Consider the following 26,391-nt stretch of genomic DNA (forward strand, 5'->3'; position numbering starts at 1 on the left):
AGGAAAATGAGGTTGGTAATGGACTTTCGTAAACTTAACGAAAAAACCGTGCCGGACAAATACCCTATGCCAAATATATCAATGATATTGGGGAATTTGGGGAGAGCCAAATTCTTTTCAACATTAGACCTCAAGTCTGGTTATCACCAGATCATACTCGCTGAACGCGACCGTGAAAAAACCTCTTTCTCTGTGAACGGGGGGAAATACGAGTTCAAAAGACTCCCCTTTGGATTAAAGAATGCAGCAAGCATTTTTCAAAGAACCATCGACGACATACTGCGAGAGCAGATTGGCAAATTTTGCTATGTTGATGTCAATGACGTAATCATCTTTTCAGAAGATGAGGAATCCCACATTAAACACGTGGATCGGGTCCTAAAAAGCTTATACAAAGCAAACATGAGGGTCTCCGTCAAAAAGTCACGTTTTTTTAAGAAAAGCGTGAACTTTCTTGGTTTCGTAGTCACCAGCACTGGCACCACGACGGATCCTGAAAAGGTTAGGGCAATACAGGAGTATCCAGAACCAAAAACGCTGTTCGAGGTTAGATCATTTCTAGGCCTCGCAAGTTATTACAGATGTTTCATTAGGGACTTCGCCGCAATAGCAAGACCCATCTCGAATATCCTGAAGGGTGAAAATGGAACAGTCAGTAAGCATAGGTCCAGAAATATAAAGGTTCAATTCTCTGAAGTGCAGCAGAGGGCATTTCAGAAGTTGCGCAATATTTTGTCATCCGAGAATGTAATGCTCAGGTACCCCGATTTTAAGAAGCCATTCGATCTAACGACCGATGCTTCGGCTCACGGCATAGGTGCAGTTTTGTCTCAAGAGGGTCGTCCTATAACAATGATTTCAAGAACATTGAAGGACAGTGAGGTTAACTATGCAACCAATGAGAGAGAGTTATTGGCCATTGTATGGTCACTTGCCAAATTAAGGCACTATTTGTATGGGGTGAAAGACATTAATATCTTCACTGACCATCAACCCTTGACCTTCGCAGTTTCGGAATCTAATCCAAATGCGAAAATCAAAAGGTGGAAAGCGCGCATTGACGAGTCTAATGCACGTATCTTCTATAAACCTGGCAAGGACAATCTGGTTGCGGATGCCTTGTCAAGACAGCAGCTCAACGCTATAAATGAGCAAGAAATTGAGTCCTGCGCAGCAACGATCCACAGTGAGGTATCTCTCACCAACACCATTGAGACGACAGACAAACCCTTGAACTGTTTTCAAAACCAGATAGTGCTAGAAGAGGCGCGTTTCCCCTTAAAACGAAGTTTTATTCTTTTTGGAAATAAGAAACGCTACTTGATCAGCTATACATGCGTCGAATCGCTGCTAGACGAGCTCGAAGATGTAGTCTCACCCAAATGCGTAAATGCTCTCCACTGTAATTTACACACGCTTGCAATGATACAAGATACATTGGTGCGAAGATACCCAGCCACAAAGTTCTGGCATTGCAAAAATCGCGTAGTGGACATATTTGCGGTTGGAGAAGGAAGGGAAATCCTCACAGTCGAGCATAATAGGGCCCATAGGTCTGCACAGGAAAATGTTAAGCAGGTACTCTCCGAGTACTACTTTCCACGGATGGCAAAAATTGCCAAGGAAATAGTACAAAACTGCAAAACATGTGCTAGGGCTAAGTATGATAGACACCCCAAAAAACAAGAGCTTGGAGAGACACCGATCCCCTCACATGTAGGAGAGATGTTACACATGGACATTTTCTCCACTGACAAGAAATACTTTCTCACTTGCATCGACAAGTTCTCTAAGTTTGCTATCGTCCAACCGATCGCTTCAAGAACCATTGTGGATCTGAAGCCAGCCGTAATGCAACTTATGAATTTTTTTCCAAAAGCCAGATCCATTTACTGTGACAATGAACCGTCATTGAATTCAGAGACCATCATGACTATGCTCACAAACAACTATGGGGTCAGCATTTCAAATGCACCACCATTGCATAGCATATCGAATGGACAGGTTGAGCGCTTTCACAGCACTCTGTTAGAGCTAGCCAGATGCATAAAGATCGACAAAGGCATAAATGACACCGTAGAAGTCATTTTACTGGCCACAACCGAATACAATAAGTCGATTCATTCGGTCATCGACCAGAGACCAGTTGATGTGGTTCAGGCGCACTCTGATGAGCCACAAGAGAAGATAGAAGAAAAGATCAGAAACGCTCAGACGACGCTCAGAGCTAGGGAGAACGCAAAGCGGCAGAATAGAGTCTTCGATGTTGGTGACAAGGTTTTGGTCAAGTCCAACCGACGGCTCGGAAACAAACTCACACCTTTATGTGTCGAGAAGGCCGTGGAAGCAGACCTGGGGACCGAGGTCCTCATTAAAGGAAGGGTGGTCCACAAGGACAACCTAAGATAACTCCCTTGTTTTTTTTATTACACCTTTTATTATAAGCCGCTAGGCAATTTAGAATAAGTTAGATATAGTTTTTCAATTTACCTTTAGCCACTTGGCATAATTTTTATAAAACATTTTGGTGGCGGGTACACCCGATGCCGGTCATTTAGAGTAGATTAGGTCCACTGAAATGCGACTAATGAATGCCAACAGTAGACGGATAGAAGTAAACACTGAGGTTCAAGACCAGCTTAACCAGTTAACATTTGCTGTCAATGGAGTTCTCGGGATAGCCAAAACTCACAAATTGATTTATTTATTTGAAACACTGAAACACTGTCCAGAAACAGAATGCGGACGATCGAGTTGCAAAGTTTAATGCTTGCTATTACTCTCGCGAAGGCTCATTGTTAGCCCAAACATTTTGGACTCCTCAGATTTAAAATCAATTTGGCTAGAGGAATCCATCAACACTATACATTTTATAACCAAATTCCCAAAAATTAAAAAAGCCTGCAGAAAAATTACGATTTATCCTGTCGTCCACAAGAACCAGCAACAGCTCTATTCGCCCCATAGTTGGATGCTAAGCCAGAACCACAGCATGCAAATCTACAAGCGGAATCGTTGAGGAAACCCCCTTGTTCACGGCACCACCACCAACAGTAGAAGCTCATCAGCCAGCAACAACTAACGAACTCTTCGCGGCGGCAGAGCCAAGCGACTCTTCATCCATACTAGAACCAAGTTGCTCCAACCGCTGCCCATCTCTGTCGACACCTGCCACGGCTGCCGGCTCATCCTCATCCTCATCGGCAGCGGCGTCACGTCAACTGCAGCTGCCGGCATTGTCGGCAGTTGCCGCACGGCAACAGCAGCTACTGCTGAACGGCTCTCTGAAGAGCAAGACGAAGACATTTCCTGCGTATCGAGCATCGGTGCGCAGCGAGAGCGACGACAAGGAGTACAGGGCGGCTAGCAGCAGCAGCAACACGATACCGACGACGGGCAAAAGTCGGCCAAGATCAGCGGCAAGAACTGTAACAATCTGCTGCACAACGCCGGCAATAAGCTAAGCGTGAGCAGCAACTCCTTCGGCCTATACGCAGCATCTGGCATCATCGCCCAAGAGCCCTGTCTCCAGCAACGGCCATCTGAACAAATACTGCCTGACGGACTTGACGCGCCGCAAGGCCGAATTCAATCGCCAGCTGAGCGCGCCGACAGACTACACACATCACTCGTCCAGTAACGGCTCATAGCATCGCTGGAGTGGTGGGACACAGTCATCACGGCCATCACGGGCACGTGCACGGCCAGTCATCGACGGCGCCAGCCACACTCAAGTCGCTGCAGCTGCACAACTTTGGTGTGCATCATCCGATGCCAAGGCCCACGTCCACGTTGTGCACCAACAGCTTCAACAGACGCCACATACGTAGGCGCAAGAGCAAGCTTAGTAAGCGCCTGCTGAACGGCGATAGCGAAGAATCAGTACGCTGCTCATACTGCTCCGTATTGAATGTGAATGAGAACGACTTGCGGATTTCATTCGAGAACACCTGCACCGACTCGCTGGTCACCGCTGCTAATATGCGACCAAGGAACCGAAATGGTGCACTTTGATGATGTGTCGTTGTACGGCACTCCGAAAGAGGAGCCATATGCTGTGCTTTAATCTGCATTGGCCTCACTCTTTGGTGGATCATCGACGCAAAGAAGTCCGCGAAGCACTTGCGAGGAGTCGTCGCTGGAATTGGGTCGGTCGAGGACGACCTTACACTTGAGGGGGGGGGTAGTTAACTTATAACACTTAGTTAGCTTATAACACTTAATGTTAGGTATTATTCAACACTTATTATCGGGTGCTAGACAAGTTAAGGAACAGCCCTGGCAAGGGCAACTCTACTTACGCCGGTGAGGCTATGATTTGTAAAAATATAGATCAGTCTCGTGTTTTAACTCGTACTGATAGGACATGCTAAAAATTGGTGTCATATAAGTAAAACTAAAAATAGTGAATATAATAAGAAAAACCAATAAAATTAACTGTTTCGATTATTCAAAAAAGAACAATTAAAAGCAGGGTTAAAAAGCGTTCTTCCAGTAAACCGCTTAAATAAATATTCACTCCGTCATTTGCTCGTTAAATGGCTCATTTCATTGTCTGAGCCCGAGGCCAGCAATAAGAGGCACAGTCGCCTCTCAACCTAACTTTCAGTCACCACAGGACTGGAAAACATATAATTTATATACAGTCAGAGCCACTTATACAAATTTGTCTCTGTGTGAGTGGCCCAGTTCTGCTTTCAAGCCGCTGCCACTCTCTGTGTGTGTGTGTGGGTGAGTGTTTGTGCAACAAAATTAGCCGCAAAGAAATTCACTAGAAACGGAAATTAAGTAGCTGGATGTGGCAGTTTTGGGGTGTGGGTCATTATTTCTTGTTCCGTTCGTTTATCACCGCACTCTCCCGCTGGGGGGCGACATTCACAATTACCTGCTGGCCACAGGCATTTCTATGAATTGACAGCTTTATACAAGGACATACACATACACATCCGATCCAGCTTAAGCTGCTAACTGGACTGCGAAAAGAAATCGAAAGAGTGTCCTACAATTAAATAACTTGTCTTAAGCAAATGTCTAGAAGAATGAAAATGTTTGCCCAGATTTTAGCAGAAAAAATGAATTTCCCATTAACTGAGATTTTCGGCACAAAGAAAATGTCTCAGAAGTCGGCTGGGAACGTGCTTCAAAGTGCCACGTGACAATTGACCAAAGAGCAACGTCAACAACGGCTAACCCTTTGAGTTAGTCCAAATCAGTACTCGTAATTTGAACCCTTTCTTGAGGGTCTGAGTACACGAGTCGAGAACGATGAACTGCTGATAGGAAAACATCAAAGCAAGCTCTGGGCAAGATTGTGCATGACAACGCAGAGAGGCAGACAAAGACATGGGCAAGGCACCAACGAAAAGGCATTGGCAAATAAATAAACAAGAGAACCGAGCGGTAGGGGTAGGCAAGCGGAGGTCAAGCCCAGACAATGGTCGCCGAGTCTCTTTAAATAATCAAAAGTCGCCCAGAGGCGACCCAAAGTAAAGTCTTGTCTGCTGGCCGAAGTCGTAGGTGAGGCAGTTAGTTTAAGCTGTCAGCCTAAACGTAAACGTAACCAGTAGGCAGCGTGCTGCAATGCAGCAGCTCGGTCAAGTGGCGCCACGAGCAATTAACTAGGCTGCGACGAAACGGTGGAGCGGTGGAGCGGTGGAATGGTGGAACGGTGAGGAAAGGACTCTGTGCATGTGAGTGGCGTGTGCATTTGATTTTGTCTTGGGCCGCACATAATTAAGGCCACCAGAGCAGGGCAGAGGCGCCAAAGCGGAGCAAGGACATGCCAGAAGAGCAGTCAGAAATGAACGTCAGGAGCACGACAGCAAAGCCAGCAGCGGGGGTTGCACTTGACAAGGGTTCGCATTGAGAGTAAAACAAACAAATATAACACACCGTTGACCTGCTTCCCCAGTCGGGTCGAAAGGTATGCAACCTTTTGTGACTAGTTCCTTTCGTTCTAGGATGCCAGACACGTTTCTGATATAAAAAAGGAAAGGACACTGCCCGCAAACGGAATCCATGCAGCCTGGCAATTTGTCAAAAATGTGTCAATAATGTAGATCGATTGAGGATGATTGCGGCCCCTTAAAAATTAAGCGAAAAGGGTTCAAATTGATTATAAGTATCCTTCTACGCCCAAATGGTTCAATTAGAAAGGGCTTCCCTTGTATTTGTTTTCGCACAGCATCCGCAAAAAAGTATTGAAAAATTCACCTTGCATTTGATCGCTTCAAAAATAGTTTAAATGCCAAAACCTTCTTTCCGAAAATATCATTAAATGCAATAATTATTTACTGTTTCTGGTCGAGCTCTGTTGGCTTCCTCGACCACAGAAATAGCAGAGCGAAGTTCTCTTCCTTTCTTAATTAGTTATGCACATCACAGTGGAAACCATCATCAGTCACAATAAACCCAGATAAAACACCAAATAAGCCCAGTCAAATGTCAAGATAGATATGCCAATGAATATGGTTTTATTTTTAACTGGGTAACTGGGAAAAATAATTGCTGAATATCCTTTCTTGAGTAACATCCGTGACGGTCCCAAATCTCGACCTGGAACTCACTTTGTCAGTTGTTGGCTGGGAGCTGCCAGTTGCAGGCAGCTGTTGTGTAGTTAAAATTAAATTTTAATTAAGCACAAATATTTAATAAGCATAAATTACGGCATGCAGCGGCATGACGACGATGCCACCAGCGGCAGCAGAACAAAAGGACTGCTTTAAATTGTGAATGGCAACTGAAAATGGCATCGCATTAAGATTAGCATAACTTGTTTTTATAACCGCTCCCCATTCTGTTTCCTCTCTTCGCTTGTTGTCTGCCTCTTATATAACAAAAACAGGAAAGAGACCGCGACAATGGCAGCGACACAGCAGCAAGCGGAAACGGATATACATACATATTTGTCTTGCGTGAGCGGTGCTCTGTTGGTATGCGACTCTCTGCGGCAGTGTGTGTGTGTTAATATCTACAAGTAGCAGGTAGCTGGCCCCCATCCATCCGCTTGTGTAAAAGTTATGCGCAGGTTAATAGATAATTAACCATGCAAATTGCCACGCAACAGTTTACAAATATTCTCAGCATCATTCTCGCAAGACAAAAATGTCGTGTGCTAACGGCAGGTGTGTGTGTGTGTGTGTGTGTGCGAGGGAAACAGGGACAGTGAGAAGAAGTAGCGGGCATATGAAAAGCGTTCAGGTACAAAGGAATTAACTCTAATTACTTTGTAATTCTGATTAAGCCAGTTAGAGCGCATTAAATATGTAAACGCCATTCCGACATTCTTGGCATATTGGCAGAGACAAGCAGAACTTTAAGCGGGCCAATAAGTCAGCCTCTCTCTGCTGGGCACATGTGAAGTTGTGCAACCAATTGCTATATTGATTTAAGCTGCAATACACTCTTATGTCTTAAACGTTTATTTACAAGTCAAGAGTTGTTAAGGCACTTCAATTTCCATTTCAATTTCAATTGCAAATTTCAATGGCATATTTTATGCGGCACAAATGAAAACGAGACCCGGCAAAAAATACCAAATTTAAATTCAGCTTTATGGCTGCCAACGGGCCGACAAACTGAGTACCCCAACGCCGCAGCGCAGCCCCTGAATAACTGTAGCGGGCCAGCTACAGCAACAGCAAGAGCAGCATTGGCATAGTTTCTAAATCACTTTCTGTCAGCCGTTTACAGGAGCAGCAGCAGCGGCGGCAAGGATAACAATCGCTACGTCAAAAAGTTGCCCACTTTTTTGTAATTTTATTTTATTTCCGTTTAAGTGCGTGCGCCAAGGTGCTGTCCGTCCACACGCACCTCCTCCTCCGCTGACTGGGTGGGGGGAGAGTGGGTGTGTGGTGCGATTTTAAAGCTAAATTATAGCAACATAAAATTTTACGGCCAAGTTGAGGTAGATGCCGCCAAGCATCCGGCAGGTGTGCAGAGCTTAATTTTGTGCACTTGACTTTGGACACTTGGCGGCCGTTTGAAAAGGGCTTCATCTTCATTTTATTTGAAGCTGGCTGCCTTTTTATTTTGTTTGGTTCGCTTCCTGTTTCTTGCATATAATCTGAATAAATTACTTTGCACATTTTGCGGCGCATAAATAATTGACGATAGCTCCCAAACCCAGACCGAAAAGACCAAATCTCTTCACACATTTATAAGTCTATTCAGGCATGTCTATATGGGGAGATGTGTCTGCGCTTGTCTGTGTATGTGTGTGTGTGTGTATGGGCGTCTGTGCCTATATACATAATTGTGGCTGCAGACGCAAAGGCAGAACAATGAGACGGCAAATGCCAGGCACACAAAGTGACAGAATTTTTTTAATTTTACTAAAACCTAGGACTAATTCTCAAACGAGCTGACACAAATCTCGAAAGTTGTTACACCAACATATTTGCAGGCTGCCCCGGTGCTGCACCACTGCCCCACTGTCTGCTCGACAGACCCGCCAACCCGACAGCCTGGCAGAACTGTCACCAAGTTCTGTCGCTTCGTTTGGCTGTGCATCTGTGTTCATCCCGTCTAGCTGCGAGCTCTGTTGGTTTTTTCTTCTTCTTCTTTTTTTGTTTGTGGTTTAAACACAAACAATGAATACTAACACACACATACATACATACATACATACATACATACATAGATATATACATATAGACGTGGATTATGCCAACGGAGCCAAGGGAAGAGAGCCGAAAAAAAACCAGGAGCAGCAAGCGGAACTGCAACAATGGCGTCCAGCATTTGGTAAAAGCGCCAGCAACAATTAGCTTAAAGCAAGCAATGCACACACTCGCACACACACACACATACACACACATAAACGCACATTGCATTTTGCATAAACCAACACGTTATCTGCGTATTAGAGTCCTGCACGTGTGCTCGTTCAGACAGTTTTATAAACCCTATGGCAAACACATATACTTTGGCAAACGTTGCGTATACATAATCAAACAGCAGCCAACGGACGTTTTTCGATTTGATTTGCTATTGTTGAAATCTTTTATTAAATTAAGAATTAGCTTATGACAAATGAAATGAAAGAAAAATAATAATTGAGTGGATTATTCACGAACGGATTACAACCTTTAATGAAACATTTTTCGAAGACAGTAGACACTAGCTATGAACATTACTATAATATCAAACTTCTTTTTCGCTTATGTCAATTGTATTTAGTAAACAGATGTGTGTAAATTCAGATACGGGTCGTAATCGAAAAATAGTTCATTGGGCTCAGTAAATAGTTATATATTTTCAATTTATTTGCAAACCATAATAAATTCACCCAAAATGCCGCCTACAAAAATCGAAAGTAATCCGATCGAGAAGATCGCTACGAATCGCTCGATGTTATCTGTAAATCCCGAGTTGCGCAGCCTTATCGTGGAGCTGATGCTGCCGCGGATTGAGAATCTGCGTAAAATAGTCTCCACGCGTTTTGTATCTGAGGCGGAGGCTGCAAATGACACAGACGCTGCCGAAGATTGGTGGCCAGATTACAGCATCTATTCGCACTTGCATTACATGACCGAAATGAATGTAAGCAATCTATTCGTATAGAATCTTTATATTGTCATACAAATTTCAGGGTCTGCTGCATCTAATGATAAATAGCTTGAGAGGCATGACGGATGAGCTGCTAACCATTGGGGTCAAGTTTCAAGCCTTTGTTTTTGACAACTTCAAGCCACATCAAACTGCCAAGGAACAAGTCGAGGCAAATCCAGCTGAAGAGAAGCAGAAAATCTTGAACCGTTATCTCTTGGCTCAAAGCTTGATCAAGGATATGGTAACCTTTGTGACCTGCTGCAGTCGCAAGTGCAGCAAGCTTTTGACACAGCGCAAAGACTACTTTGAACGAGCCTCAGAGACCAAGGACATGGAGGATCGAATACGCTTGAAAATCTTCGATGAGCGCAGCTTTAGTCAGATGCATCGCCGCATGGTTAGCTTGAAGAGCTTTGTAGAGGACTTTTGCAATTTATTTGAGTCTGATCAGAGTCCGTCAGATCAGCAGGAAACCTCTGTCGTTTCCCCAGCCAAAGAAATATCCACGTAAAGCTGTCTCGTTTTGTTAGATGGATGTTATTAGCCCGTTTCTTTGTTCTAGCTTGCCCGAGTCAACCAAAACGAACACACACACACAGACACACAGAAACAGAAACAGCAGCAACACACATGCCACTTGCCACATGCCACATGCATATACACATGAAGGCTTCATTTGAGAGGGTTGTAATAAAGAGTCCACCCCCTGTGAATTGGAGTATCCAGAAAAGCTTTTTATGCTTCAAAGTCAATATAGTGTGCCATGTACGGAGTAGAGTTTTAAAACGTTAAGTACGGCGTACACATACACACACATGCATACGTGGCTGGGCCTCGCTCGGTGACACACTTGTGATAGCTACAAACAGCTACAGTACCATCCCCACCGCCAATCTCTGCCTCACTCCATCTCAGGCAGTTAGTTGCTTCAAGCACAAACGCCATTCAGGCGGAAATGCAGCTACGAAACAGCAGCAGAGAGACGAGCGTTGAGCGCTCAGCGCTGGGCGCTGGGCGGGCCGGAGGCAAAAAACCTCCACGTGAAGTGTGTCATCAGTTTAAGGTTTTTGTGGGCAACAGCAGCAGCAGCAGCAGCAGCGGCGGTAACAGTGGCAGCAGCAAAACACACATCCAGCCGCCCTCACCCCGACCGCCTGTATTTTCATAATAAACAAATGGGTTGTATGGTTGGTTGGGCTTAACTTTTGGGCTGCCAGCAAGTCGTCGCAGTCGGTTACAGATAGCTGAAGACCCGTAGAAGTCTCGCTCGCATTTGTGAGCACAAATCAGTGCTATTTATATTGTGGCCAGGTTGAGCTGGGGATGCAATGTGCGTGGGGCCTGGTGCGTCGTACCTCGTGCCTGGTGAACGTCGTTTGCTGAAGTTGCAGCTTGTCAGCACGCTTACTGACTGCTCTTTGGGTAACATGCAATTTGCAAAAATAACCACTCGAGTCACATCCTGTGATTCCCTTCCACTACTGTGTCGCAAAAGTTCACTTGCAACATGCTCTTATCTTTGACATGCAACGCACGGCAGCAGCAAATCGACATCGCAACTTGCACTACAAGTTGCCTGTCAATGCAACAAGTTTAGTTCGAACGAGCAGAGCTTCTAGGGAACGGGCACATCTGACAGAAAACTTTGTTGTGCCTATCACAGCCAAGCCGCAGAAGTCAGCGTAGCTTCTGCAAAGTTGCGCTATCTATGGCATCAAGTGTCTCCGCGGTGGCAGCAACAGCTGTGACCGCGAGCCATGTCACACAGAATGGTGGGCAGACGTATAGAAGGAGGAGTGGCAAGTGCGTGGCACGATAAATACATAATAGACAAACGTTTGGCGGGGCGTGTCTGGTAATAAGTGGGCGTAGCTAGTATGAGTTTGTGTGTGTGCGTAACCTATCACTTCTCTTACCAACTCCGACGTTAACCTTTACGCAACAGACCGGCCGACCTACCTCGTGCCCTCCTGTGACTACTGCGCCCTCTGCTACTCCTGCTTTAATAAAATATTATCATAAACGTAACAGAAGATAGTTTTTCATATGTTTATTCACAAATATGTGCGCACGAGTCGGAATGTTGGCGCCAGCTACTTTCTGCTTGCTACTTGCAACATGCCAAAGTTCTCTGCTGTTTACTTCGGGGGCCAACTCTTTACTTTTGCTCGAGTATCCCATGACCTCCGCGCGCTTTGTTACCCATGTTGTTTCAGTGGCGCACACATTTTGATACTTTCATTATTTATTACCAGCTGCGGGAGTAGCCGAACGAAAGCGACTACATTCATAAATATATATAACTTGCGATACGATGCCTCTGCAAATCTAATGGAATATGCTTCCTTGCGTTTTTTATTACTCAGCCGAGAGTGTGGATTGGCAAGAGAGAAAGAGAGAGATGGCGTAGCAGACTAATATAGTTATGTCCGGCTATATTGAGTTTGGATACTTTACAATCCTCTAGTGGGGCATGCTACTTATCTCGATGACATTACATTTTATTTGTCCCAGTTCCTTTGTTAACTACAAATTGCACACGAAAAAGGAAAATGAAAATAAAATGAAAATGAAAACGAAATACACAACTTTAAGTACACGTACTCAGCGAATCGCTGTGGCATTAAATCTTTTTGTGCTGACATTACGGTTGACCTAACTCTCCACTCATAATCAATCAATTATTTTGCCTAAACTAATAATAAATTGTTAAAAGTGTGCTTCTTTTGTAGAGGTAAAGTCAACTAAATGTTACCCTACATAGATTACAGAATTGTGCATTGATTAAGTTGTTCAATTATAACAGCTTAAAATTCTTATACAAATTGCAAAAATAATCTGGAGTCGCAGCATTTGTTGGCATGACCTGCTGATCTTATCAGACATTATTAAAATGCAACTCGTTTCTGAGTTTAAGGACGACGTTTTGATTTTAATGAAAATTGTGTTGTCGGACTTGCAGCTATTTCCGCTTGCAATTCAGAGTGGCTTAGGGCCATGTTGCGATATGAAGGGCTCCAGGAGTTGCGTGACAATGTTCACTTTGCGAAACACGCGTCTTTCTTGAGCTATCGTGATAGAATGTCACAGGGTATCGCATAGTCGAGCCCAACACAGCAATCTAATGCTTAGGTTCGTGTGAATTATGAACTTGTGCGATAGCAATTAGATTCAATAACCACCAATTGGTCATGTCCCACAATGTATTCTGTTTTTGTTGTGCAGCACCTGCATTGGGTTACAGCTAATAGCGGTCCATATACATATACATATATGCATAAATAAATATATGTGACTAACTGTCATGCTGGCGTTGAAGAGTCCAGTCTAATTCGACGCATTTACAATAATTGCCTTTTTGGATAAAATTCGCTTTTGGTTAATTGGCCACTAATGAATACGGCCAGGACTTGTTGTTGTCGTTGTTGTTGTTATTGTTGTTATTATTATTGTTGTTGTTGCTGCTGCCGCTTATTGTAGTAATAGTGGTTGTTATTGTTGGCGCTGCTGCAAAAACCACACAGCTAAACCGCAGGCCACACACGTATAAAGCACACACGCACACACACGTGAAGCCACTCGCTACCATTTACACTCAGTCAATAGAGCTAGTTGCGGCAGCCAAATAACCGCCTCAATATAATACAATAACAAATTGCCTGTCAATCTACGTGTAACTTTTATAAATTTCCAGTAAGGGACGCTGCACGCTAGCCCCTACCTCGCGCGTTCACCTCGAGTTTCAGCTATAATTAACAGCGGCTGTGGCAACTGTGCGAAAAACTAGGGGGACAACAACAACAACTGAGACGGCAGCAACAACAACAACAACAACAAGAGCAGTTGAAACGCGCTAAGGCTTTGTAATGTTAGCTGCTGCTAATGAACTCGCTACCGACGCCCCTTAGCGTGCCCATTGGCAGGGTCAGGGTGAGGGTGAGGGCGCTTGGAGGGAGGGGCACCATCCTGGCAGCATGCAGCAATGACTTTATTAGCAGCCGCGCCATGTCGCTGGCAGTACTCGGGCTTTTATTTAGATTTTTATTGCTAAACTTTGTTTCGTTCTATTTTTGTTTTTGCTTTTTTTCGCCACTTGCCAGTTGCTACTTTGCCACACATTCGTCTGCAGCAAGTGAAAACGAGCTGGGGTCAGGGGCAGGGCAAAGGTAACGTCTATCGAAGTCAGCTCGTTAACGGCTGTCGTTTGGCTCCGACTTGAACGTCCTTCTCATGCGACACTTTGAATGTTTTAAATGCTTTTTCTTTTCCCTCTACCGGGCCGGGCTTGTTGTCGTTGCTGTTGCGGTTTGTAGCTGCATTAAATTAGTTTAATCACCATGCAGACTACGCCGGCGGTCGCTCCACGGCAAAGGCAACCAAGCCCATAAGTAAGCGTAAACAATGTCAAAGCAGTGCACACTGTAGCAGTAGTTTACTGTAACTACCTAAATGACCGGTCTCCGCAAACAGCACCCGCGTCCCACGGCTGGTGTCAATAGAAACATTAACTGGGCGTGCTGGCAAAATTAGCACAACAATTATGCAGGTATTAGCAGACGACGCGACGGCGTTGATTCACTTTCTTTGCTACCTGCCAAGAGGTGTAAACAATGGGCGGTGTCCACATCAAACGGGTGTATGCTTATACTCACATCCAAAGAACTTGTTATCGACCTGGATTAACTGCAATTCGTTTCTATTCAACTCAATAGCTAAGAGCTTACATTTAAAACCCATCAAGTTACAGGAGTAAAGAGCTTATTAGAAAGTTTAAATAATTTCTTTTTCATCTTAATTGTAATCCTCCAAAATGTTGTTCAAGTATCAAATTTTGAATACAGCTACACACCTACGCACACACACACACTCACAAGCACGCGCGCTAGGCCTGCGATGCGAGGCCATTAAAATACCACTTGAGTGGGCTTTTGTGTGTAACAACAATCCACCTGTTAATCTTCACACACATGCACACCCACACACCAACGGATATACTAATCAGAACCCGCAAAACAGTCGAAAGCTCATATTACGTATACGCACTGTATGTAGAACTTAAACCAAACCCATTTACTACTGCTTATACAACATGCAAAAGTATTTCCAAATTTATAATTATCTCTAGTTCGCTTGAGTAACCTGTTTAATGTTTATTGATTCAAAAAGTCATTTGATATATAAGTGAATATTTTAAGCAAATTTAACATTATAAAAACTGTTTCTATACTTAGCATAGAGCCCACTTAGCAATTCTATTTCGAAGCCCACTTGCCGCTCGCTAACAACAACCTTGTCCGTTTCGTCGATTTATCTTGTGTCACAGGACTAAGGACAACAAGCGCTTCTAATGTTTTCTGATAATTACAATAGTTTCTTTTTTAATTTATACCTTTGCACACACTCGCAGACACACGACACACACTGACATGACATTAACTCACCTGGTCAAGTCAAGCCGCATGCCTTTGGCCCGAGCACACACACAGACATACACGGGCATGCTGCTACATATGACACATGTGGACAGCAACAAAATGGCTGGCTGTCATGAAACATTTGTCACAATAAACTTTATTTGCTTTCGTGTAGTGCAGGAATGTATTCTAGTTTTTTTTTTTTATTTTATTTGCTCAGCGGGTCTGGTAGAGTATTTAAAAGCAAGTCTAAGCATTTTGTGGCCTCTGGTTGACGATGTGTGTGCGTGTTGGGGCCGCATAAGCTGCGACCCCACGCACCCTCGCCTCCCTCGCACTGAAGACATTTGTTTGCATTTCAAGTAGGAGCAGCAGCAGGAAATGAAGCATTTAGCATTACAAATTACACATTACACGTATTACGTATTACGTATTACAAATTACACAGTTTAGCAGCTGCTACTATGACAACGACTAAAACTGTGAGCTGAAAATAAAACTCATAAATTGCAGCCGCAAGCTTTATAGTTGTTGTTGCCGAGACGAGTCGTAATTATAATTAATTGGCAAGTTTTTAAACCTGATGATATGCCATTTGATATGAAGAGCAGACCCGAAACTTGTTGATTATTATTTGTGTTTTTTTTTTGTTTAGTTACCTGTATCCTGGCTGCCACACGCTCGCCGTTGAAACGATTGGGGTTGAACCAACCCTTCGTCGAGCCGGTCACGAGGACAATGCCGAGCAGGAAGAAAAGTATTAACGCGGTTATAACGAGTTTCGCGCGCGTTGAAATGACCATTGCCATGTTTTCAATTTGGATATTTACACACACACACGCGCTCAAAACGGTAACACTTTAACACTTAGCTCACTAGAAATCAGCTCGGGTATGCCACACACACACGCTCACGCACACACACTCGATTGCCTGGAACAAAAAAAGATGTATGAATTGGCATATTAATTGGATGTGGCTTGTTATTGTTGCTGCTGGTTGGGCCACATACAAATGGGTTGAATGCTATGTTGACGGCTTGAATGTATTTGACCCTTGGGTGGCTGCTGCTGACTGCAGAGCCTCTAAGGGCTACCTAATGGCTTTTGTGGCACGTATTAACCTTGCCAAGCGTTTTCGCAGCACACGCGCTCCTCTCAAATGCCCATATCAGCTTCTTCTCAGCCATTCGCAGTGGCACTGGCACTGGCACTGGCACTGGAACTGGCACTTCCTCTGAACGCAACAAATATAACACGTTTTATTTAATTTCCCTCTCCCTCTCTCCCCCTCTCTATATATACATGCGTGTCCCTCTCACTCTCTCCCACTCTAATTTTGCTCGCTTGTCAGCATTTTCTTACCGATTTTCGCCACCAAAGAGATGGCTAAAAAAATAAAAGGCAACATTATACAAAAAAGTGAAACTTTATGAAAAGTTAAGCTGCCAACAAGTTTATTTGAGAAAATATTGAATTATAGCCACGTCATGGCAAGCGAAATGTGTAAGAGCCGAGCTACAAAATGCGTTGCCTAGATTTGGCCACATGCTAAAGATGTCTCGGCTTTTATTTAGAGCGCATAAAGGCATAAGCAAAATGCCTGTGGTGGGCGAAAGGCGAATGCGATGGGGCTGCGGGCGTGTCCTTGAGCGCCCCGAAAATGAAATAAAAAACGAGCGCCAACTTTGCAACCTACATAATTGCGGTAAAAGTTGGCGCACAACACACACAAAAGTATCCTTTAACACACACACACATACACACGCACACCCACACGCGTGCATTGAGCGAGCAGTTAAGCGCTGGGCTCAGCGCGCACAAAAGTATGCTACAGTCAGCGCATAATTACGATAATCGTGTCTGTCTACCAGCAGCAGCAGCAGCGCGGTCCAAACAAACAGACGCGCTCACCTGCCGGCCCAGCCACGCCTGCTCACCTGCACACCAACACACTCGCACTCGCCCCACTCTAAAACGACAGGCAGTTATTGAGTCAACGGTTGAGTCAGTGGTGTAAAACAAACTTTTTTGTGTGTGCCCAAAAAAGAAAGCCAAAAAGAAACTTTTTTTATGCGCCCAAGAGTCGAGTCTCGAGAGTGGAGCTGCCTTTGCCTCTGCTTTTGCCTTTGCCTTAGCCTATGCCCTTCCCTCTGCTCTCAGCCTCAGCGGCGCTCTTCACGCAGCATTAAAATTCTACGGCCGCTGCTGCTGCCTCAGCGCTCCAGCACGAGAGCAGGCGCAGCAGTTTAAGCTTAAAGTTTGACACGGCTCAAGTTTCCTAATGAAATTACCTACTTGGACTTTTTCGACTGCGTTTTTGGCCGCGTAATGAAAAGGGGCAAAACTTGTGCCATACAAAAAATAAAAACCAGGAAAACAAAAAGAAGTAGCTGCCTGCGGGGCTGTGTTTGGGGGCCGATAAGGAATTTCATATCTACTTGCAAATTAAGTACGCCAAAATGAGTAATGACTTTTGAAGTTGTCATGGTAGCCGAATCGTAAGCCGTTGAATGCATAATTTAACCAACAATAATAATATTGCACAAAGGGAAGTGCGCTGCAGGACCTTTTCGCCTCGGTTTGTTAGCCAAAACGTTAACGCCTAATGAAGATAATGGGCTGACATGTTTAAAAAGGCTAACCTTATCCATTCACTCACTCACACACACACACACATATACGCATGTGGCATGTGGCTTGTGTGTGCTTTATGTCTATTCATCGCTGTGCGGTTTTCTTTTCTACATTTTGACATGTTATTTTTAATAAACAGCAGACACACAGAAAGGGAGTGAGACTTCCGGCTTAGATAATTTCATTTGGCATGCCTTTGTCTGATTCAAAGCCTAAGTAACAATGACTAACTGATGTTCCAACTGAGCAGGGGTTAAACATGTGTCACACATGCATCCTTAATAAGAAGCAAGCACAATAAAATGTCACCAGAAGGAATGTCTAAGCAGCCCCATCCTTGTCACGGACCAGACTTGAGTTGACTTGGCCAAGTTTGATCGATAGCAGCTCCTTTGCCTACTGTTTGACAATTGCCCCCAGAACCCATTCCACATGTGACTCAATGTGTCACTAGGCATGTGTGTAAGTGCGTCGGTGAGTGTGTCTGTGCGTGGACGATCCAAAGGACGCATAAAGAGCTGGTTAAATTAATAAGAAGCCAACTAGTCGAGCGCATTTCCCTGCCATTATAGCAAGCGGGCGCGTGGGCAAGTGGGCGAGTGGGGCGTTCGTGGGCCGCTTCACTAGTCGTATAATTAAAATCCAGCGTTTGCATAATTTATCTTTATTGGTGTTGGGTTTCGGTAACGGCTGCTTGTTCCCTTGCTTAAAGGCCCCAATCGGGCAGCAGCCATAGAATCATAAAATAGTTTATTTTCCTGACTTTTTGATTGGTTTAAATTTCTCACGGAAGCACTTTTTAGTTGGCTGACCATTTTCTTCATTGTGAGTAATTCTGCCCACAAATCACAGAGCTGGCCATAAAATAAGCATTGTATTTAAATTTAACGAGCTGCAGCCTTATCAGCAATAAAACGTACATTATTGCATACAAAAACTCTGGGCATATTAATCTTCAACACGTACGGACTAAAGCGATGAAAGTGAGAATCAATTTTAAAAAATCTACATGAAGTCAAAAGTAAAATTTAAAAATTTCATGAAATATCAGTCTGAAAATAAGCCAAACTAAATATTTCGCAAAAAAGTAGACAGAGAAAGAAACCAAAAGGAATCACGCTTAAGCGTGAGAACAGAAAGTTATTCTGTCGAATTGCTCAAGCGAAACGTTTTAAAGCATTGAAAATCGCAAAGAACAGCGCACTGAGTGAGGTGATTAAAAGTGCATTTAAAGAGCTCTGCAGATGATTTGCATTTATATAATTGAAACCGGTGGCATTGCTTGTGCTCACGTATTTATATTTGTAGACAATGGCTTAGTGAAAACTAATTTCAAAACACAATCGCGGTTAATAGAAAACAACTTATTGTGGGCGGCAATTTGGCTGAATGTGTAAATAAACATTTTAAATTGAATTTTAAATTGTGTCAACAGAACGGGTCAAAATATTGTATTATGATGCTAAATTGATAAATTTGCAAATCAAAATTACACATTACTGGAAATAAAGCATGTTTTCAGGGGCAGGCATGTAAGCAAGCGGTGTTAACAAACTACGGCAACAAATAAAGCCAGCTGAACACACAATCAAATTCTGATATTTAAATGTGCGTCAAACAGGCAGAGAAAGCTAGAGAGAGACAGAAAGAGACAGGAGAAAAAGAGAGAGAGAGAGAGAGCACGCCCTATTCAACTATGATAATTTATGACTACATACATATTTATGTATTCAAGCTTGTTGCCACTCTTCAACACGAGTCGAACTAAACCCCACAGAGAAACCCATATATATATACCATTTAAAGTCCTGGATTTTTGTTACTTTTCCTGCTGTTGTTGTTGTTGATATTTTATGTCACATGCGTTATACCATTTAATTAAATGCACGCACTGGCTGCACAGCAAAAGCTGAAAATGCCCAAAATTCGAATTTCAATTGAATTCCACTTTTCTTTTTTTTTTTTTTGAAAAGGGAGGCGAACACACGTGTGGCCACAATTAAAAGGCAGAGCCTTCGGCTACCGCAAAAGTAGTCGAGTTAGTCAAAGGACTCAGCTATGTTTGAAATATTAAACATCTGGCCTATATAGGCAGAGGGCTGTGTGATGTCATCAATAGCTCGGGTTATCTTTTGTGCAGCTGTTAACCTTATATCGGGATGCCAGAGCCCAGAGGCCAGAGTAAGTAAAAGAAAATGTCTTTTGTAACAATGCAGACATTTAAAAGGCCTTTTATTTAATAAATAAAATGTATATTTCTTTACCTAGCGGCCGGAACACCGGAACACTAAAGACAAAGGCAGTCAGGCAGGCAGGCAAGCAGGCAAGCCGGCGAGCGAGCTAGCGCACAAAAATCTACGTATACACAATATTATACCCATACGCACACACCCACACACACATAGCGCTCTTTTAATATGCATATGTGTGCGTGTGTTAGTGTTTGTGCTGGTTATTCATGGCTGTTGTTGCAGTAGGCTGCCTTAATGAGTTTGCCTTTGATTTGGGCCAACGCGAATAAGGCTCAGCCAATATAGAAAGCCGCTGCCTCCGCCTACGCTCCGGCTCTCTGGCTCCTACTTCCCCCAACAACCCCCGCCTGCTCCTAGCTTGTCATAATTTATGCGCAGCCAATGCTCAATTTGATAGGCAACAGCCTGCGACATTCAAACCATTTGTGTGGCCCATTGTACCACTAATGCCAGCAGAGTGCCTACTATATATACAGATATACATATGTATATATATATATAAGATATATTAATTTATGCATGTATTTACCTCGGAGCTGAGTGAGTTAAAAGTCAGCTTTAACTAAACGATATGAACGCGACAATCTATTTATGTATATGTTTTCTTCTCGTAAATATGTATGCGTTGATAATATTGAATATGTTGACAAAATCACAGATAATTTAATTACATATAGTTAGTTAAAAAAAACAAAACCAAAAAACTTTATTTTATTATATTTTTTTGGGTTACACTTCTCGCCTTTGTTGTTTCTTTTATTACGTTCAAGTTATGCACTTGTGGGAAATCATTTGTAATTACAAATGACAGCGAATGTCTTTATTTGTTTTTTATTTAAGCAAAAACGAATTGCCGAATGCGTTTCAGTATCTGTGCTCAACAGTTGCGGCAACTGGCGTTTGTTAACTGGACAACCAGCCGTTGGCTCCCGCTGCGCGCAATCAATTTTTCTCGTTTTCACACCACATGCATTTTTACGTTGTGCAATTGATTGATTTTCATTTGAACAAATTCACTGAGGGCGGACGCGGGGGCGGCGGGATCTAGGCAATGGCAGTGGCAGTGGCTATAGCGAAAAGTTGTGGGTTTTAAATATTTCATCTTCAAGTTGAACCGACTCTGTTTCTGCTTCACACGAAAAGTTTTCGCAAATTTCACACGCTCGACACGGCGACGGACACGAAAAGGAGCCCAACAACAACGAGCAAACAAAATAACAAGAACAACAACAATAATAATAACAAGAACAACTGCAACAGGAGCAGAAAAGCCGCGAGCCTGCCAGCCAAACTAATTGTAAATATTTGCTCAGTGGGCAAACAAATTTGTGTTTTCTGTTTAGTTTTTTATTTTTTTTTACGGAACTCTTTATTTACCTAGCCGGCGCGGCGATCAGAGGGGGCTGGCTGGGAGTTGCCTTTGGATATGTTGGATAATTTGAACGCTATAGGTAATACTCGACCATCACGTTTATTAATTTTGCAGAAAATCTGGCCAGGCGTTTAGTCCACTGCACGCGATTTGCAAACGACACGCGCAACAATCACCGGCACGAATGTGGCCAGGAATGTTGTATGATATGTGATGTGTTTAGCTTGATATGTTCTTGGCGAGCACTGCTACTACTACTGTGACTGTTACTGTGAGTGTTAGTGACACTGATACTACCAATACCAATAGAATTGGCAGCTAGGTGAGTGGTCGCAATTTCAAACGTTTGCGCCATCTTTCCTTCATCTTTGATCGCATAATTGAATTTTAATTGACTCGACTCCGTTGGGTCTTGGTTTGAGTTCACATTACGCGTTTCACGTCTCGGTTCACTTGAATATTATGCAAACATATTTCATTTAGGCATAAATCACTTTCGTTTTTTGCGGCTAAACTCGCACAATGGCTTCATTTACGCCTGGCTCACACATAGCCGCTTACGCTTCACGATACGACGACAGCGCCGAGCCGCTTACGCTGAGTATGAGGACGACAACGGCAACGACAACGACAACGACACCGACACCGACACCGACAACGTGTACGATGTGTACGACAGGAGGCACCGAGTCAGAGCGCGACTTCAGCGTTCTGTGGCAGTATGGAAATATTAGTGCTGTGCCGTCTTTGCCGTACGCACATGTTAACTGTTTGCGGCACCGAACGCGACTGAAAGGTAAACGCACTCGTCTCGGCCAGGCCCAACGTAAGCCAAATCACAGCAACATGGCGCACACAAGGGCACACAAACACACAGGACCAACTGGATGCCGCTCAACTCGTGCCTCAGACAACACAGTTTCACTCGTGCTAAGCAACACTTCGTCCTTACAGGCGCTGAATAAAGCTGAGAGCGCACTGTGAGCCTTGAATTAAACTCGGCGTATACGTAATACGAGTTTGAGTACCTTTCGGTTGAGCGAAACTGCGCCAACTGAGTGAAGCCAACTGAGCACTGAGTCTGAGTTGTCTCCCAATTTGGCCGCCATGTGGCAAATTGGCGCCCTATAAGGGTGCGGTGGTGAAAACGTTTGCTATCAGGTGTGTTGAAAAGCTCTGCAGCTATTTTCGTCTTCAACAGAGCCGTTGGTGGTTGAATGTTTGAATGGTTCAAGCAGCCACTTGCAGACAATTGAATGAGTACTCACGCGTCTTTTTATGAGTACGTACAGCTCGTTGCACAAGCATTCAAGTACAAATTGATACGAGTAAGACATATGGTCTGTTTTTTAATGTGTTGCTCTTTAATTTCCCAAAACCTTCACCCAAAACGTTCCCCATTACCCAATGGGTAGCCCCGCTGCATTGAAGAGACATGTGTGCCGCCGTTTGACGTCTGCTGTTGCAATAATTATTAGATGAAAGCAAATTGGCCGCCGCCAGAACTTACCTCGAAGTGGCCATGGAATACGGAACCTGCCTGGCCAATAAAGAGCACCGCAGTCTTATTGAATGACAGCTCAAATGGATCTCGCACCACCTCCGTGGCGTTCTGCAGTACGCAGTCGTAATAGAAAGTCACATTGTTACTGTACACCTGGAACGCAATCGAGTTCCATTTGTCCGGCACGTTGGGTACCGGAAAAGTGGCCAGTTTCCGACCCGCCGGAATGTCGGCCTGCCCGTAAACGAGCGTCACATTGTAGCTGTTCTTGACAACCGGCGACAGGTGAACGCCAAGCTGCAGCACCGTCTCCTGGGAATCAACAACGCTGAATAGATAGCCGCCCTTTAGCGAGTTCAGCCGATATTTGACCAGTATGGCAAATTCGTAGAGCTTTTCTGGCAGCATCAGAGTCGATGGCGACTTCACATTTGCACTCGCAAGTAACTTGAAGGCCGGGTAACCATCGTCAGCATTGACAAAGTCAATGCCCGTGTATTGATTGTCGTACATGATATCCGTGAGCATATGTTCACCCATTTCATCTGGTATAAAAAGAAATTCAAGTAAATAAAAACCATATTGAGTTGTGTTTTATCTCAAGTATAATTTTAATTATATATAATTAATGCCCGCCCAAAAGTATGCAATGAAAAACTTGCTCACACTGTCTGCTCTAGAGCAGCTCAAAAGCGGGCAACGCATGTTCGCAGCAATTTGAATTTGTTGGATTTATTGACTCTGATTGCTGTTGACATCAAATAAACAATTAGGCTCAACTACACCATTAAGAAGCAATACGAAAAGCAAATATCATAAAACAATACAGCATTGGTAAACACACTCACCTTTAATGGATTGGCCCACTAGTTCAAGGGAATCACGAACCGGAACCAGACACAGCAGCACGAGCGCTGCGATGAACGGAAGCGAACGCATTTCAAACTGATTTATTGCTGCGAAGAGAGTTTAAAGTTGAAGTGGGTTAGTAAAAAGACAATAAATTCTAGAAATGATTACTATATTTCTTTGAATTATTATTATATAAGTCAAGAATGAAGATATCAACTATAAACTTGTGAACCAAAACTCTAAATAATTATCCATGATTAAAAATAATACTCCTTATTATAACAAGCAACTTCGACACTTTAGTGAGATACCCGCACCTGTGCGGGAAATTTAAGCAACAACCACAGACACTTCATCTACGAGCCGCAATCATTGGTAATACGAGACCGTTAACTCACAGTGGAGACCCCCTGCAGCGGTCACGTGCTAAGTTGCGGGTCTGCAGACTTGCTTGCAATTAAGAATTGTGGGTGGACGATGCCTCACTGTCAACCACACCTGTGCGCACAGCCCATCGCTACCAAACCCCACCAACTGCCTGCAACCGCAGGCACCCAGCCCGAAGCCACACAATTTTGTGGTCTCTCTCAAGCAAACAACTTAATGCGTCACTGCTGCACACGAGACAACTTGTATATGCGACAGACAATGGCTCAGGCAAGCCAATGGCTTGTCGAGATTAATGACAATTAGATGTGGTGCTGATCGCCGAATTGTGAGATCGCTATTTATATTTCTTAAGCTAAGATTTGGGCGACGAGTTTGATAGACACACCCTGGCTGGCAGCTGGCAGCTGGCAACTGGGTTCATGTGGATGTAACTCTGTGGAAATGTCAGAGATCGAGCAACAAATTGCTCGTAAACAAAATTTGTCAACCGAACAGCTAAATAAAATTGTAGTTGGTCACTTAATAAATCATTGTATTGAGCTGGGCTCATTTGTTTAATGATACATTCCCAAACAAAAGCAGCAGCAGCATATATTCAAATTCAAATTGTCAACACACTTGAAGCATGCGTTTGGCGCCTATTTAATTCGGTCTTGTTCCCAAACCCTTCGCTATGCATAATCTAATGCAATTAATGGGCTCTACATCGCGCACATGAGCATGTAGCTGACCTCAAATTGTCTCTCTGGACAAAGGCAAACAATTAATATTTATCAAGTTTAGCGCAGCACACGACATGACAAGCGCACCAAGCTCTATACCCTATAAAGGCACGCAGCCATCACTCACGACGCACGAGTGCCCACAGTCCACATACGAGGAAAAGAGAGGGGGTGGCTGCCTCACTTTCACACACACTACGTTTGGCTATGCAAATGACTGTCAATTGTGAGAGCGGCGAAGAAAAGTGTCTTACTCTATTAATTAAGAGCACATTTGTGTTTATAACATTTTGATGATGCCAATTCTGGAATGTTCAACATGACTTTAATCGGACAAGAGCTAAAACTGAATAAAGATGAGACAAATAAGATGTGAGAAAGTGACAAATTCATTTAATTGACCCTTAAAACTAATTGACAAAATAATTTATGCAACTATAGCACATAAGTGGAACAGCTATGACTGTTATGTAATAATATTTATTTAATATCTTTGTCTCTAAAAAGGGTAAAAAATATATAAACGAATACGTAGAAATTTGACACTCTCAAGGCGAACATCTTATGAATTTTAATCGACTGTTGAACTGTTGAATGTTGACTGTTGACTGTTGGCGAAGAGTGCCGAAAAGTTTAAAGAGTTCTACAGTTGAATTATTCTTATAATGAGGCAAAATTTATGCAGTACACAGACGAGGCTTGGGCCACCTAGGCATGCATTCTGTCTGTCTCTCTGTCTGCCTGTCCGCCCTCATGCTTGAGGCGCCGAAATTGCCAGTTCGCTTGCTGTCAAAATAGAATTCGGATGACAGTACGAAGAGTGCTTGAAATGGAACGCACGTAACGCCGATTAGTAGGGCCTAACCTACACAGTACCCAGCAGCCAGTCGCTCCAGCTGCGGAGGCGTGGCCCATGCCGCCAACAGTATAATAAAAATGCACGTTAGGTGTATTGCCCACAACGGGAACCATAATCAAATTTCACAATCGTAAATTTCTGATTCATTGTGCGTGCATTTTTTAATGCATTTGATTTATGCTCAGCCATATGCGAAGCGTCAAACTAATAAGCAGCCAAATTTGATTGAAAATCCGAAACAAACTGCCTGAAATCAAAATCAAAATCAGAATCAAAATCAAAATAGATGATTCCAAAGCGCCCGAAACGCATATATATTGTAATGGAAACAAATCGGAAACTGAAAGTCGTAAAAAGCTACGCACTTTCACATCAAATCCAAAAGTCGTCAGAGCGTTGCACGCTTCCAGGCAGGCACTGACGAACAAGAAGCAGAGGGGAAAGAGGAAGAAGAAGACTGTCAAATGTGGCGAGAGGGAGGCAAAGGCGAGCAAAAAGAAAATCGAATAAAATTTTATTTTCAATAGTAAATCGGCTCAATGTGACTACGGGCCATATGAAAGGGCTCCGGACACACACACCCGGCGTGGCTAACAGTCAGTGCGTGTGTGTGTGTTTGTGTATAGGTGGGGGAGGTGGCGGGCAAATGTGTGCCACTATGTCAAACCAAGCAACCCCACCCTAAGTCGACGTCTGCGGCGTTGAGTTGTTGTCTCTAAGTGAACTATTAGCTCTGTTGATTTTATATTTTCCAATTTATTGTACTTGCCCCATCAGCAGCAGCAGCAATAGCAGCAGCAGCAACAGCAGCAGCAAAAGCAACAGCTGCTTGCGAGGGT

General features: G+C 43.7%; 2 protein-coding genes across 6 annotated transcripts in view; one reads left to right on the forward strand and one right to left on the reverse strand.

Annotated features, from left to right (window-relative positions):
* Window positions 1-26,391, reverse strand: part of LOC111601116 (collagen alpha-1(XV) chain) — a 58,201-nt gene that overhangs the window by 21,373 nt on the left and 10,437 nt on the right. For 3 of the 5 annotated variants that reach the window (XM_023317566.2, XM_023317565.2, XM_023317564.2), the window contains exons 3-4: window positions 23,578-23,685; window positions 22,736-23,274 (exon numbers count right to left, since the gene is read on the reverse strand). In XM_023317566.2, coding sequence (XP_023173334.2) covers window positions 22,736-23,274; window positions 23,578-23,668 — 630 coding nt within the window. In that variant the 5' untranslated portion in view covers window positions 23,669-23,685. Of the gene's footprint in view, window positions 1-15,625; window positions 15,899-20,382; window positions 20,457-22,735; window positions 23,275-23,577; window positions 23,686-26,391 lie in introns of those variants that run through there. The other 2 variants (XM_023317568.2, XM_023317567.2) reach the window with 1 other exon arrangement.
* On the forward strand, window positions 9,170-10,265 carry LOC115483484. The gene is made up of 2 exons (XM_030225683.1): window positions 9,170-9,543; window positions 9,593-10,265. The coding sequence occupies exons 1-2, from the start codon at window positions 9,295-9,297 to the stop codon at window positions 10,061-10,063; spliced, it is 720 nt and encodes a 239-aa protein (XP_030081543.1). The 5' UTR covers window positions 9,170-9,294; the 3' UTR covers window positions 10,064-10,265.

The sequence above is a fragment of the Drosophila hydei genome, unplaced genomic scaffold (genome assembly GCF_003285905.1).
Source record: "Drosophila hydei strain 15085-1641.00,03,60 unplaced genomic scaffold, DhydRS2 tig00008135-arrow-pilon, whole genome shotgun sequence".
NCBI classification, from domain to species: domain Eukaryota; kingdom Metazoa; phylum Arthropoda; class Insecta; order Diptera; family Drosophilidae; genus Drosophila; species Drosophila hydei.

Bases quoted from the DNA above. Each gene is read 5' to 3' on its own strand.
- LOC115483484 (XM_030225683.1), top strand. From the start codon at position 9,295: ATGCCGCCTACAAAAATCGAAAGTAATCCGATCGAGAAGATCGCTACG. The intron at 9,544-9,592 runs GTAAGCAATCTA...TACAAATTTCAG, and splicing joins ATTACATGACCGAAATGAAT to GGTCTGCTGCATCTAATGAT.